Source organism: Calonectris borealis, chromosome Z, assembly GCF_964195595.1.
Source record: "Calonectris borealis chromosome Z, bCalBor7.hap1.2, whole genome shotgun sequence".
In the NCBI taxonomy this organism is placed as follows: domain Eukaryota; kingdom Metazoa; phylum Chordata; class Aves; order Procellariiformes; family Procellariidae; genus Calonectris; species Calonectris borealis.
Genome location: NC_134352.1, coordinates 43314083 through 43329151, shown reverse-complemented (window position 1 = coordinate 43329151; position 15069 = coordinate 43314083). Strand labels below are relative to the sequence as shown.

Below are 15069 nucleotides of genomic sequence, written 5' to 3'. Positions count from 1 at the left end.
GATCTTTCTCCTAAGCCTACCGTAACAGCAGGTAATGCTGGATCATCAAACCATACTCCGAGTCATTTGAGAGTGCACTCATGATACCTTAAAATATAAAAGCCAAAATTTTTAAACTCTGGAGCCCAATATTAAGCATCTACACGTATCTTTACATACACAAGTACTACACTTTGATTTTCAAATGTGCTTTTCACTTTCTCTTAATAGGAGTAAAAGGTTAGTTAAGCCACTTAGTTAGGCACCTCAATATAGATTAAAGGATCTAATTTTAACCTCCCAAATTTGAGAATCCTGGCCATAGGCTTCTCTATACCTGCTTAGATGTAAGGTCAGTAATACATCTTCATCATGTTTCTCATCACGGAGAGGACAGCTGCAGCTACTGCAAAGAAAGGTCACCCCAATTTATGATTCTTGAGCCTTCTCTCCTTCCCCAGAGTAAATTCCAGCGTGCATAACATACGTAGTGAGCATGCACAAGAAAGATCATATTAACTTTAACTAAAACTGTATTTTTCTCCAATAACTGGCAAATGTCTGACTTTGTGATTAACCTGTAGACAGAAGGCAGCAGAGGAACCTTTTCAGATGAGTGTTTTCCGAAGGGGTTGTATTAAAATTGAAATGGGTCACAGTTCCGGAGCATACATCAACTTTACAGTCCACTATTTAGTTTGAGCGGGTAACTTAAAAGCAACACAATCACACAGAAACTAAAACAATTACTTACTGCCAATCCATCCTACCTGTACTCTTTTCCTAATATGGTAGTAAAGAAATTACATCCTATTCCATAGCATCAAAGCAAAAAAAAAAAAAGTTCAAGAAGTAAAAAAGAATTTTCAGCTGTTTTGTATGTTGTTAAAACGTATTACATCAAAGTAACTGCATTTATATCAGCCAAATACACGTGTAAATAAGTAATATTTTAATATAAAAAATTGAAAATTTGGAATGGGCATTAACTGCTGCCGGTGCAAGGTCATTTGATATTTAAAAAATCAAATATATCAAGCTGTTCTTTTCATTCCTTCATATTCCCTATAACAGCACAACATTTCTCAAGGACTGAGGAAACACTTGGCTATTAACCATGGTCAATGTAAGCCCACAGCAAAGTTCCAGTCATGTTGCAATATACAGATAAGTATGTTGGGCCACTCAGATTTTGATGGTGTCAAAAGACACAAGTGTAGTGTCATTATGACACATATCATTTACAATGCTTGTGCAGGCATAAGAATATCACATTAAAGCACCGAAATTCAAAATCATTCTACGCTACAATAAATATTGCAGTGACACAAATTTTAAAAAAGAACAAGTTCTTCACATTATTTACTTTTTGGATAGCCTTTGAGAAAGTCAGTTATCTGAAGTAATAAAACCAGGTTAAAAGGAAAAAAGTCCTCAGAGTCTTCCAATGGAAAAAGAGAATATAAAAGCTAAAGCAAGCCCAAAGCCAATATCCTTTAATTACTCTACAATATTGCTGCAAATCCTTTGCTCTTATTCATACATAACAATTATTTTGCTGCTACCCTTATAAGGCTATAATTTTGCATGATTTTTTAGGCTAAACTTTGAAAAGTCTACTGGTTTTTTAGTTAAAATTTATATTGTTTTTAGATTTATAGGACTATGACTTGAGTATTAAATTACATTTGAGAAGACTTCTTCCTTCCAGTCTTCATTTTATATTTTTACCGGCAATTTACATTCCATGGATGAGAATCTTTTAATACATATTACTGGAATAGCAACTAAAAAAGCTCGATTTTATTTCTTATATTATATATCCATAGCAAAAATTTGCTACACTTTTCTGGCAACAGGACAAATTTTACAGAGCCAGATGTCATTAGCCAAAACTCAGTACTTCCCCTCCACCAAACACTGGGATTGCTCCAAACCTCTAACTTGCTGCAGCAGATAGGAACATGAACAGCTGAACAAAACATGAGTTTACAGTGGTCATCTGCTGCGAACATGAACGTGCAAGAGGTCTGATATAAATGTTGTCAGCTGCTAGTGTTTCTAAAGGGGCCAAAAGCAGCAGCTGAGGATTAGCAGGATGAAGGGCAGCCCCAGCTCCACCATTCTTAAGAAGCTGCAGTTGCTGGAAATACAGCACCCCAGAAAAATGCATCTTCTGCTTATTAAAAAATTCAGTTCACATATTGTCTGGTGGCCAGATATACTGCACACAGCTTTACTTACCAGACATGCAAACAGAATTACACATCTGTAAAGGCTTTGTATAATGGAGAAAGGAACAAGTGTGAAGATTTCCTTCTTTTAAACAGAGAACGGAAAAATTAGATATGGTCCAGAAAGAGCAGTGCTGGGAATACTTCATACAGACATGTAAACAAGGAAGGCCAGCCAGGCTGCTGTTAGGACAGTTCCTTCCTATCCCTTTTATTACTTCCTCTAGAAATACTATGTATTCCTTTGCTTATTTTCAATGTGGACAAAATTTATTTGTACTATGAACAGAATCACCTTTTCGAGGGAAGGAGAAGGTGACTTTCCCACATGAGCGAAGTGCACGGATGTCACAAAGAAAATGTAGGAAACAGAATCCAGAATTGCACTAAACTCAAATATTCCCCCCCACAGGATCTGTATCAAAGCAGGATCTGCATCACGGCCAGATGTCCAGCCCTCAGAAGTAGGAGGCCATAGATACCCTACCTTACCCACATCCTGTAGCCATAGAAGACACCTGCTGTAGCTTCGCAAGGAGAGTAAATCAATGACAGTTTATAGTAACTCCTTTTTAGGCAGTGACCTGGCTTTCCTGCTGGCCGTTCCCGTTCGTTTCAGTGTTTCAGGAACCTCTAGAAGGGAGTAAAGCCCTGTCGCAGTTGCCAACTCACATGAGCTGCAAGCACTTTGACTCTGTGGCGTTACAACTGGCCTCCCAACTGTGTGGTGTGTCACGGTGTTCAACTAATGTCACAAATAGTGCAGCCACCGGAGACCGCTGCTCTGCTTTTCACACCCCGCAAAGGGCACCCAAAGCGCAGAGATAGAAGCAAAACAGAACATGCAGCACAGCGGGCGTTCTGGAGTGCCTCTAACCTCCCTCTGGCCTGGAAGGAGCCCACCCCAGCATTGTTGACCCCCTTCCAAAACCAGGATTAAGCACTGAAAAGGCTGAGGGGAGTAGCAGCGAGAGAGAACTGTGTATCATGGGAGCAGGAATGAGAAGGCAAGATACATTTGTCAGCAGCTCAGAGAAAGGGGAGGAGCTGGTGAAGGGACTGCAGCGACTCAGTGCCTAGCACCAAGCCAAGACAGCAAGGCTGAAAAGAGCTGGGCACTGATGTGAAAGCTTAGCACCCGAGAAAAGGACAAGTGGGACATTTCAGCATCCCCACTCAGCAACAGGGTTCTCCCAAGGAGTTACGCCCCCTGACATGAGTTTTGCACAAACTAACTCCAGTCCTTAGGTTTCATATGCTGATATACAGGTTTTATGCATGTGTACACCAAAATGAGTAACATCCTATAAACAGTACTGCAAAATCAAGGTTTTTAAGATCCAATGTAGCCCCAATGCACAAATCTGTTACTAGACTGGTGTCATATTAAACCAATGGCTTGTATCTATTTGGAGCCAGCATTTAACTTCTGAGGTGTAAGAACTCAAAATACATGTAAATACTAATGCTTTTTCAATTTTGCTACTAATTTTTGAATCAAGGGAGTTAGGTGCATTCTCATAGACACTATAGTTTCCCCTGAGTGATGAATTCATGAAGCAAAGGCAGCCAGGAGCTGTTGCTACTCAGAGACAAATCACTGCAAGAAGCAGGTTCTCCCCTATCTGCTGCGCTTACTGCTTTCTGATTTTCAGATGCCAAAAGTGTGAGAATATTCTGGGTTTTCCCAGAACATTCTCAGTTACTTCTTCTGTAAATACTCATTTCTGACATGAAGATTCAATACAAAGGCATAGTTTTATACAGGTGCATGGAAACTGAAATCTGTTGACCTATATATGCCAAAACATCAAAAGTAAACAGTCCCACAGAAAGCATGGAGAAACAAATTTCAAAATGTCTTACTTCATTAAGGAAACAGAGACATATAGAGTGATAGAGGGGCCAATCTATCTTTGGCAAAGAGATCTGGTATAAAAACAAGAAAATAAAACCCTTCATTTTGGTTGCTATCCAAAGCAATATTGAGTACTTTTTGTTCCTTGGGTTGCACTCCTGTTACGTGTAGTGAAAAAGAGACCTGAATCAGAGCTCCTTTCCCCACCCACCCTTCCCCCAGTATATTAAATTATTCAGTAGCTAGAAAAATAAAAACAACAAAGTTATGGTCTGGCAGCCCAAGCCACTCAGTTGCAGTAAAATGCTAAACTGTATCCACTACTGTATTCAGCTGACGTTCAAAATCTGCTACCAACCTACCTGCTGATTTAAGAACTATTTACTTTTGTCAGAAATTATCACAGTTTCAAGGTATTTATTCCCGAGTCCAAGAAAATTACAATTCCAGTCACTCATTTGTTAGCAATTAACAAATAAATCCACAATTTACTTAAGATATTACAACAAATGTCATTTAAGTTTCACTTCATTCGTTCCCCATTTGCAACTCTGCTCCTGTCAGTAATTTGTCCGTATTCTCTGCTGTGCTCGATGTAACACTGTCATTCACAGTACAGTTCCTTTCCAAGAGACCACTATTAGCATAATAAACTACAGGGCGGGGAAAAAAAGGTTTGAGTAAAATAAATGTAAATTTACCAGCCCTTCTGGCTGTGATCTTGGAGCCGTGCCGCAGTAATCGAATGCACACTTCCTTGTTGCAATGGTTAACCATCCGCAAATGAATGCTTCTCTTGGTTTGGATTTTTACAAGACATTTCACCATTTTGACTATTAATTCCTCTTCTCAAAGTCTTGTAAAGGCTCTACCCATACCAGCTTGGACCTTTTATTGAGTTCCCACTGAGTTTTAAAAGACTAGCACAAGTCACTCTCAATGAATCAAATGACAAGCTTCTAACATGGCCACAAAAATATCCCAGTAGGGAACAGAACGAGAGGTTATTTTTAAACATTTCCAAATGCCTCATAACGTACAATACAAACTTCCACAGCATCCATCTCAGTTAGCAGTTGCTAGCATAACAGCTGAACCACACACAAGCATAAAAATATCCAGGGCATCAAAACATAGCGCAGTGAAACAAAAGGCCAGCATTTAGGGTCTGTTTTCACGGAACAAAATGACACTGTGCCCATTATTTTTCTACAGAGCTTCAATTTGGCCACTGATGTCGGTTTGCCACAACTGCCTGGAAAGTAGTTATGGAAAATGCACAGATACAAAAGGAAAAATCCTATGCTGTGCTTACAAACCTTAGTTACAAGGTAAACCAAAGGATGAAAATGCTTTCATTTCAAGCCTTGCACAAATATGTGGGAAAGAAGGCGGCAGAGGAGAGAGTCCTGCAAATAGTGTATTTTATACCAAGTGATTTCCCTCATGAAAGACATCTGCTTCAACGGAGCTTTTGGAAAACGTCTTTACGGTGGCTCCTTTCCCCTGCCTGGCCCATACAGTATGAATATCCAGCAGTGCTCCTTTTTACTCCTTCCCCCTGCAGGGTAAACACTCCTCTCTTCCTTTCCTTCTCTGCAAGCACTTCCTCGTGGGTCTGAGGAAAGATCAAGTGCCCCTTCGCTTTCTATCTCCATTTTGTCACCACTTCAAAAGTAAGATTCTGTCTGCTTTTCTCACCTTTATTGTCATAACTGCTGTAGCAACCAGAAAATGATCATTAAAATCTCACAAAAAAGGGCTGAGTCTTCACTGTTACACAGCTACAAAAACTGGAAAGCACCAATTCTTACAATAATCACCACCGTGTTCAATACTGTTATAGTGTTCTTGCTGTACAAACATAACATGTGAACAGATACTTACCATTATTTCACTTCTTACTAGCATATTTTTTATATTTATTCATACTATTATTCGTAAGCGGCCAACACACTTCATGTTGCCTAAGCTGTACCCACAAGAACTCCATATGCCTCTGCTCTACAGCCGAAGTTTACACAGATGAGAACTCACATACAGAGACAGCTAGACTGGTAGTAGCTGGTGTGTACTCATTCCCATACACTCTTGTAAGATGCAACAAAGGCTCCACATTATAAAGTAAAGGTATCATTCGTGCCAATTAATTGCCATTAATGCAATATTTCTTATACTTGAATGACACACAAAATTAAGTTTGCTAAAGGATAAGAGCTCTCCGTACACAACTCAGACACACAGGCTTACAATTTCATAAGAAAAAAAAATCTTAAAAGGTCAATGAGGACATCTAAAAAGTGTGTAACGCCCTGGGGAGTAAAAAATTGAGAAACATGGATAAACATGGATTTGGTTGCTCCAAAGGCAAAAGTCAATGTCACCAGGAAAATAATTCATGTATGAAACCTGAGCACACAAGTATCAAGCAAGTTTTAAAAGAAGTTTTCGTCACTTTGTCAAAACCACATTAACATCTTGTGACACAAGGGTGTGGTTTTGCCCTTTTTTTTTTTTTTTTTTTTTTCCAATTGGACTACTCAAATAGGTGAAGCCCTGACAGCATCTGGTGCTGGGAAATCCAAAGACAATGATCTACTACCTGCAAAATAATTGCCAAGTGATCAGGACAGGCAATAAACTGTCTCACTAAATCAGATGGTGAAAGAAGGCAGCCACAGCTATAGCAATACCAAAAAAAACTAACATGCTCAACTCCACGTGGAGCAAGGACCATGAAAAGGACCTAACAGGACCATTCAGAAGGACCTAATTTGGCCATCTGTGACAAAAATGAATTTTGCCATCATACTTCTGGATACACTTAAAACTTTTGTAGCTAGGTGCCTTTTGAACAATGTCTTTTAAGTTCAAAAGGTAGAAATTATCTCTCCAAGCATATCTGACACTCATGAAATCTAATTCCATGTGATAACATTCTACGCACAACAGTAATTTTATGGTTGCATCTTTACACTACCATGCCTCTTTCCTCCTCCTGAGACAGAAAGGACATTAGTGCAAAACAAGAGACAGTAACAAGGAATGTGAAAGCCTGAAGAATCAATCTTAAGCAGTAGCAACAAAGCACTGAGAGATAACCTGCAATACCTAAGCCATGAGGACTTGGGATCAGTTTTTTAGTTTGATAAAATATGTATTGGCTGCTGGCCAATCTCTTAGGTAAGTCACTTATATAACTATAATTTAAAACAGGAATGAAAGCACATTTAAGTAAGCACATTTAAATTCAAATCTGGTGCTTAAATTAGTAATTAGACACCTGTATATGACCGCTGAGTGCAGACTAAAGAATTGCCCCTTGAAGAATGACACACCAATAGACAAACTCTGGATATTTTTGCCTGTCATTCTAACAAAAAATAAAATGCCATTACTTGTTTTCAAATCCTCTTGCATAAGTGTCAACTGCTAAAGTAACTATTACAGTGATATTATGGGCATCCGGTATCTCTCTTCCCACAAACAGTGGTCATTTATGTCATTTTTGACCATGTTTAGTCAGTATACCCTTTCTTACATGTCTGCAAAACCACTGGACAATTTGGGCTTTTTCGGAGGACAGCTTCTCTTCAGTATAATAGCCAGAGTAGATTTGTAAGATGGAATTTCAAATAGGAGAATGGCTGGCCTTTAGTTGTTTTTCAATATTTGGTTGCATAGTGTTTTTTTTCCATCTGAAAGGATGGACAACAAGGCAGGCTGAAGCTGCTCAAAATCCCCTGCAGACTCTGCTATCGCCATCTCCGATGGATTTGTCCCCTAGCAACCGTCAAGTAATTGGCACAAAATCTTCCCTCTCACCTGGCAGCTTCTGTTAGTTCAGTTTCATACCGCCCAGGCTCAGACAACTCAGAGTTCATGTCTCCAGAAGTTTCAGGAAGCAGACGTATTTACTCAAGACACTGAGGCCACCATATTTTTGGCCATGTGTTTTGCTCACAATATATAAAGCCAATTTAAAATTAAGAACAAGTAAGTTTTTCTCAGTTAAAAGACAAAGCTGTTCACTCTCCTGCGTCTACCCAAGGTAAGCACAGCTGACAGCGCCATTATAGCCAGCTCTGCTAACAAGTTGCTTGGGCTCATCTACACAGCACAATGCAGCACCTTGTGAAGGTCTCGGCCATCAGCAGCTGGAACATCCGTATGCATACGGCAGCACCTTGCAGAAATACGAGCATGGGTCCTGGAAGCTGCATGAGCCAACCCATGCAGTGTAGGGACATCTGACCTAGGCAGGGCTGCACTGTGCTCTCAATAGCATCTGCAGGTCCTTTGGAAAGCACCCCAGGGTGTCTACCCCCACCTCAGGCCCAGACATTTAGAGATGCCACGGCTGTTTCACACGTGTAACACACTAAAACCAGTTTCCCAATGCAGGTGAGTCAGTCTCAGGGCTAGCTGCCTTCCCTCTCCCCATCTCCTGCTCCTGCCCTTGCCCTCGCCCAGGACCTTGCCCAACCCTCTCTGATGAGCCACTTAAAGGTTGAGCCAGCCAGTGGTGGGACACTGTACAGTTAGGGGGTTGTTGGTTGTGGGTTTGGGCGGTTTTTTTTGGTTTGGTTTGGTTGCCTTTTTTTTTTTAAACTACTTCTCCCAATTCACTCTGGGGTGATTAGTGCTGGTACAAAGAAGAAGATGGGAATCCACAGAAGTGGACTGAGTGCCTGTGGGGAAGAGAGCCAGCATCAGTGTCAGAGAGCTGTGAGATCAGTTCAAGCTGCAATTTGATAATATAGCCAAGTTTGCTGCAGGAAAATACTGTAAAAGAGCTAAGTACTGTTAACTTAGCAGTTGGTGGTATTTAACTATGCATAACATATCCTACAGGAAACTCACCAGCGAATATTTCTATTAAATCGTAGTACTAACAACAATCTGACTAAAAGGAAACATGACTTTCAAACTTATGCAATACATACATTTGAAACCAGCACTCTCTGGTGAGCATATAGCAATGGTAAGTCAGCAGTTTCCAAAAATGGGTTTCATTGCTTAGAGTTGTAAGTGTGACACAGCAGTCTTACAAGCAGCAAGCTGTTGGTACTCTGCAGTGGTGGAAACTGCCTAGCAGGAACACAGTGCTTGGTACTTGGCTGCCAAGAAGTGAATTCTCAGATACACGTATTTCACAGCAGAGGTGAACAAGTAATTATTAACTACATGTCATGCAGCTACTACTACTCATTATAATAAGCTAAATACATAGACAATCTAATTCACCCTGTTCTTAACTACACTCAGTGTTGAAACTCTGAATAATGAACAAAACATGTTCATATGACTCCTATAGAATGAAATTAGGACGTACTCCCATGAAAATGAATGAACATACTTGCTCAACTCTCTTCTGTTTCCCATTAATTGACCACAACAAAGCAACAGCAGTGGTCATATTTCCCAACTTCTGAAACAATTAGCTCACAACATCTCAAGTAAGAACCACTGTTAGGTTTTGTTTGGTTGGCTTCCTTTTTTATTAGGAAGAATGCAGTTATCCTCATTTAAACTGGCTAAAATGTTCATAACCCTCTTTGTAATGACCACATTTCAAAAAGATAGGTGTTGAATGTGATTTTTAAAATATCAAGGAATAAACAAATACATGGAAAACCTTGTTCTACAAAATACATTCAAACTGATCTTCCCATAACATCCCTTTATGTCAATGTGATTAAATTAGCAGAGACTTTTTCCAAGCTGACCTTCAAATAATGTCCCTTTTTGTCAATGGAATTAAATTAGCAGAGAGTTTTTCCTAACATTAGAAAAGAAAGAAAGAAATATAAAAGTAAAGGGAAGCAAGGAAAAAAACATACCTAGCAGTAAATTGCCAGTTTTCAGTCCTGAGTAAGTGCAGTTACTATTTAGTAAAATGGTGCTATGTTGAATTATTTATTTCCTGTTAAGTTCCTTTCACCTGACAATCTAAAAAAAGATTTTTGAAACAGAAAGCTTAAGAGCAGTAACTTTCCTCACAATGTATCTTGCATGAAGCTTGTGCACAATTCCTTGAGCTAGTAATCATTTCTCAGTATGACGTACTCCTAATGGAAATTATTAGATTTTTTCCATATCCCTGAGTCACTAACACACCTTTTTCCATACATTTTATAATAAATATTGGTAGTGTTTGGCAAGAATTGGGTAAGTGACTCACCATCATCTAAAGGAACCTCTTCCTCCTCGCAGGGAGAAGGAAGGAGGGGCTGCAGAGGTTCCATGTTGATAATGAGTTGCTTGTTCAACGAGGGAGAGCTGCGACTCTGGGTAATGCTGGTTCTAAAAGAACAGGGAAAACAGGGTCAGTTTATTCACAAGGAAACAACTGCAGTCCAATAAGTCTCATCTCAGAATTGTTTTGCATAAATTACAATAGGCCTTGAGCTATCATAACAAGCTCTGCACGCTGAACACTGCTTTCAGCCGTGTTATGTTGCACCCTCAGCAGCTATAAACCTTTCAACATCTGAAGTGTAAGAGAAGGTTTTGTGCTGGTTTACTTCCTTTTTCTCAGCCTCACTCCTTCTCATCTGCTGCAGGATTTCAGCATGTTGCGCCGCTCCACACTGCACAGCAGGCATGAGCACTTGGCTTCAAGGAAGGGGAAGGTAGAGAGGATACAAATCATTTTCCTGATGTTGTTCCATTGCCTCCGGGACTCGGTAAAGGATTTGTTACGGTTTGATTACTGCAGACTAAAGACTAAAGCAGGAACAACCGTATCCCTTCTGTTAACAGATACACAGTGCTCTCATTCTCACGCACCCCAGACACTGCCTCTAGACCATGCCTCCAGGTGCTCAGGCTGGTTTTCTTTCTTGTCTTACTTGGCTCTAACAGGCTTTCCTGACAGCAAGTGTTGAACTTTCTCAGGAAAGTTTGAGGAATGCTGATGATTTGCTTCAGTCGTGAGGCTCATTAGCCTAAAACCGTATTACTGAGAAAATAAAACGGCTCTTCAGAATGTTATCTAGCACTTACATGATACAGGCCTGAAGTAAGAATCCTGCAATAAATCTGAACCATTACATTATAAAATATTTACTTTTGACAAAAGCAAAGATGAAAGGGAAGAGGATTCTACTTGACTTCAAATGGTACATAGGTACAGTGCTGAAGTTTCACAAAATGGATTTCAAGTTTGCATAAAGACTCAACTTAAAATTCCACATAGATAAACAAACTGAACAAAGCACCTATTTGCAAGTGAAAAGAAGACACTGTGTGTTGCTGAGGGTTTAGGTAAACGCTATGTCCTACTCTAAGTCACATTACGTGTCATTAAATATTCTGTGGGGATAAACAAGCTTTCTTGCTCAATTGCCATGATTCCTTGCTTATTAACATATGCCCAAAGCTACTTATATCCTCATTTGCATTCTGTGAGCAGTCTCTAATAACGATTTAGTTTAACTTTTCACTATCCAAAGAAGTTTTTCACTCAGACTACTGTAATTACAATCACTCCAACCCAACGGTACCTCCACAGACTTGTTACGCAGCCCCTGGATCTTTGTGCTTGCTGTATAGAGCTATCAAGCAAGTCCCAGAACCAGAGTTGTGCCTGGGAGCACCCATAAGGCTCCTACTCCATACTTATTTACAAAGATTCCTCCTTCAGGCATGCCCTGGAAGCAAAATACTAAATCATTCACTGTGTATTTGTCAGAAGAACTTGCCACCGCATTAATGCTGCATGACTACACACTCCAACAGATTTTCAGTCTGTAGTGCTTTAAGTGTAATATCCAAACACAAAGATATTGAACAGTAACCTCCTCACAACTGCATGTTTCTCAATGCAGCCATGGTACCATTGATTTGACTTGGGGGGGCGGGGGGGCGCAGAGAGAGAAAACTTTATGTATATATAATTTTTTTTTTTTTAACTTCAATCATATTATTTCCTCTAAATGTTTTGCATCTGAAAAACTACCATTTCCTGTCCCCAAATCCTCTTTCACAGACTAACTTGTTTCTAAAGTTTGCTTTTTTTGGAGCTGAAAATTTTCTGTGCTTTTTGCCTACGTGTGCTCTTAGAAGGACAAGTTATCTACTGGTGTCTCTCATTTCAAAACCTGCATTATAAAAACACTTGAAATCATTAGACATTTTCTTAGTCTTTCTAAGAAACTGAACTTGGAGCTACCATAATATTGTAAACGCAAGCTTTTTAAGAAGGTTAATCATAAAAAATATACATTACTATTTATGGGTGTTAAATCCATATGACATTGCTCTATAAACTTTTTTGTCCTCTGATCTGTTTCTTTATGTACACTAAGAGTTTTAAACAATATGTTTAAAATACTTTAAATACTGCAAGCAAAGAAAAGTAAAATACAAGAGAAAAATTAATTTGACGTGAAAATCTTCTCTTACCCTATGGAAGAAAGAAACCCTATGGAAAGCAGGCAATAAGCTATTTCCTTATGTGAGTAACTATTTTCATTTAAAATGCATTTGTGTGCCCAAGTAATCTACCCTGCCTCAATGATAGACCAATATTCTGCCTTCTGTGTTCTCAGTTAACACATTCTAGACTATCATTTACCCCACTTTTAAATGTAAAAGCATGTTCACAAGCATTCCTGCATGGCCTTACTACTAATTACATAATAGGGCTGGACAGCTTATTTATAAATATTTGCTGCAAATATATTCCTGCCCTTTAATAAAGACAATCCACTTTTCTTTCAAATATAGATGGAATCACCATATTCAATTAAAAATAAACCAAACACACATCCCTTGCCCCTGAAAAAAATCACAATAACAATAGGGATACGGCTGTAGAATGTCCAGAAAGTTAAGTAACCTTTTAAAAAGATTTTTAAATAGCTTTTTCCTGCTGGCCTCTTTCTTCTCTTCCGAAGGACTTTAATTAGGTTCTTATCAATTTTCACTGTCACTACAATGAGTGATAAGGACCAGACAGTATTAGTTTGCTTGCGAAGTCCAGCTGCTTATTTCTAACAAGCCAAATCTTTTTCCTCCGAAAAAAGGATTCTCTGATCTTTTTTCTCTTTACTGAATGAACTTCTTACTTTTTAATCTGACTGTGTTATGGAAAAACTATCACGTATACCTTTAAACATACCCATATACATACACAAACCAGAATCTTTCAAAACCAGGCAAGAACCAGGAATGAAATGAGAATGTACTTTTCTGTCAAGATCATGTAATGACAGTCTATGTCATAACATAGAAAATAATATAAGCTACTTATCTGACTGATTGATTAAACCCAGTTTAGAAGCAGCACAGATTAAGTTCCCTTGTGAAGGAGACAATACGCTATTGTCAGAATTTTCTAACATTGGCAACACATATTTCCCAAGGCTTGCATGTCTCATTGTGGAAGCTCAGAATGACAGCCATTACCTCTCACAGTAAAGGAAAGAGAATTTCTCTGTAGAGAACAATAATCCTCCTTAGTCCTTACACTTTAATATTGAATGTCAAGACATACCTGTGAACTTCAGGAGGTTCCCTCTGGATTTTAGAACTTGCCTCCACAACCTCTTTGGCTACTTTTCCACTGCATTAAAACGTGAAATAAATATTGAAGTAAATACTAAGATGAGCTCATTACACGCCAAGCACTATACATCCATGAACAATTAAGTTACATTCAAAAGAAAAAAGGAAAAGGCAAAAAAAAAAAATATCGCATGTAGTGGATATATAATGTCCCAGATTAAAAATTCTGCTGACCACTTTCTGCAAAGCTACTGAAGAAAAGGCAACCTTCTGTAGTAGAACGCTAGGAGTGGGACTGGACTGCAAGCACCTCTGGTCCCAAGTTGCCCAGTTACAGGAGGCATACAATCTCTACACTAGCCACACATCCTTGTTTTTACAGAAACTGCACCAAAACTGGAGCCCTGTTCTGGTGAAACTGCTCTTTGACAGAAGTCTGTATGAAGCCTCCAGTTTATTTTATAAGTGATGCTAAAGAGACAACAGAAAATTTTTCGAATCCTGACCTGGATTAGGTGTGAACAGGTCCTCAAGAAGGAAAAGCCCTTAATTTGCCATGAGTAATTACTGACATTTTCTCTTAATTTCTGAAATAGTTTACCACGAAAAACAAACAGCAAACACCCACCTATATCGAAATCTACTGCCTTTAAAAAATATCTTGCTGCTGGACATGGTCTTGATCTGACTGGATTTTGCATACCTTGAAGAAAAAGAACACAAGTTGTCACATTTTCAGCACAGAAGGAACCTGATAAGCGAAAACGAACAAGGCCTACTACAAGCTTTGTTATTTTTATACCACAAAGTAACATTCAGTAATTGGGCTTTCCACCTTTTTTAAGGCCCTCATACAAATTAGAATATAAAGCATACATAAAACAATTCAGACAGCACAGAATGACCGAACATCAAACAAGTGATTACCGGGATAGGAAAGCAAGAAAATTAAGTGCCGACACCTGCTGCACCTCTAGTGACTTTCATTCACAGGACGAAGGAAAGACCGTGGCACACCAAAAGCCCCTAGGACAAGTTTGCCCTAACACTACCTTGTTAGTGGGAAGATACGGCTACTTCCACCTTCCCACTCGTAAAGCAAAGAAATAATAAAGAAGTGGTAACACTTTGTACGGGACTGAACTGTAAAGCATTTGCCTCAAAGCCTGCTTGTCTAAGCGAAGCACAGTATGGGAGGGCCAGCGGGGCCACGGGGACCCGCTCCGGTTTGCAGGGGCTGCGCCGCACGCAGGATTCGGTTGGGGTCAACCGAAGGTCACGAGAGCCGGCGCGCTAGCCGCAGTCGTGAGGCGCGTGTGCGCATGTGCAGCCGCGTGCTAGTCGCGTGCTCGCCGCGTGAAGAGCCAGGCTGGAGCCGCGTGAAGCGTAGGCGCATGCGCAGGAATGTAGCAAAGTGCAAGTACGTGCCGTTGCCACGGAAACTGCGGCCCTTGAGGGAGGATAAGGGGGGCTGCCCAGACACGT

General features: G+C 39.7%; 1 protein-coding gene across 4 annotated transcripts in view; it reads right to left on the bottom strand.

The window, feature by feature from the left end:
- The window catches only part of FRMD3 (FERM domain containing 3), a 141529-nt gene that overhangs the window by 6994 nt on the left and 119466 nt on the right, over positions 1-15069 (bottom strand). For all 4 annotated transcript variants that reach the window (XM_075137930.1, XM_075137932.1, XM_075137931.1 and 1 more), the window contains exons 11-13: positions 14213-14287; positions 13574-13642; positions 10256-10377 (exon numbers count right to left, since the gene is read on the bottom strand). In XM_075137930.1, coding sequence (XP_074994031.1) covers positions 10256-10377; positions 13574-13642; positions 14213-14287 — 266 coding nt within the window. The remainder of the gene's footprint in view (positions 1-10255; positions 10378-13573; positions 13643-14212; positions 14288-15069) is intronic.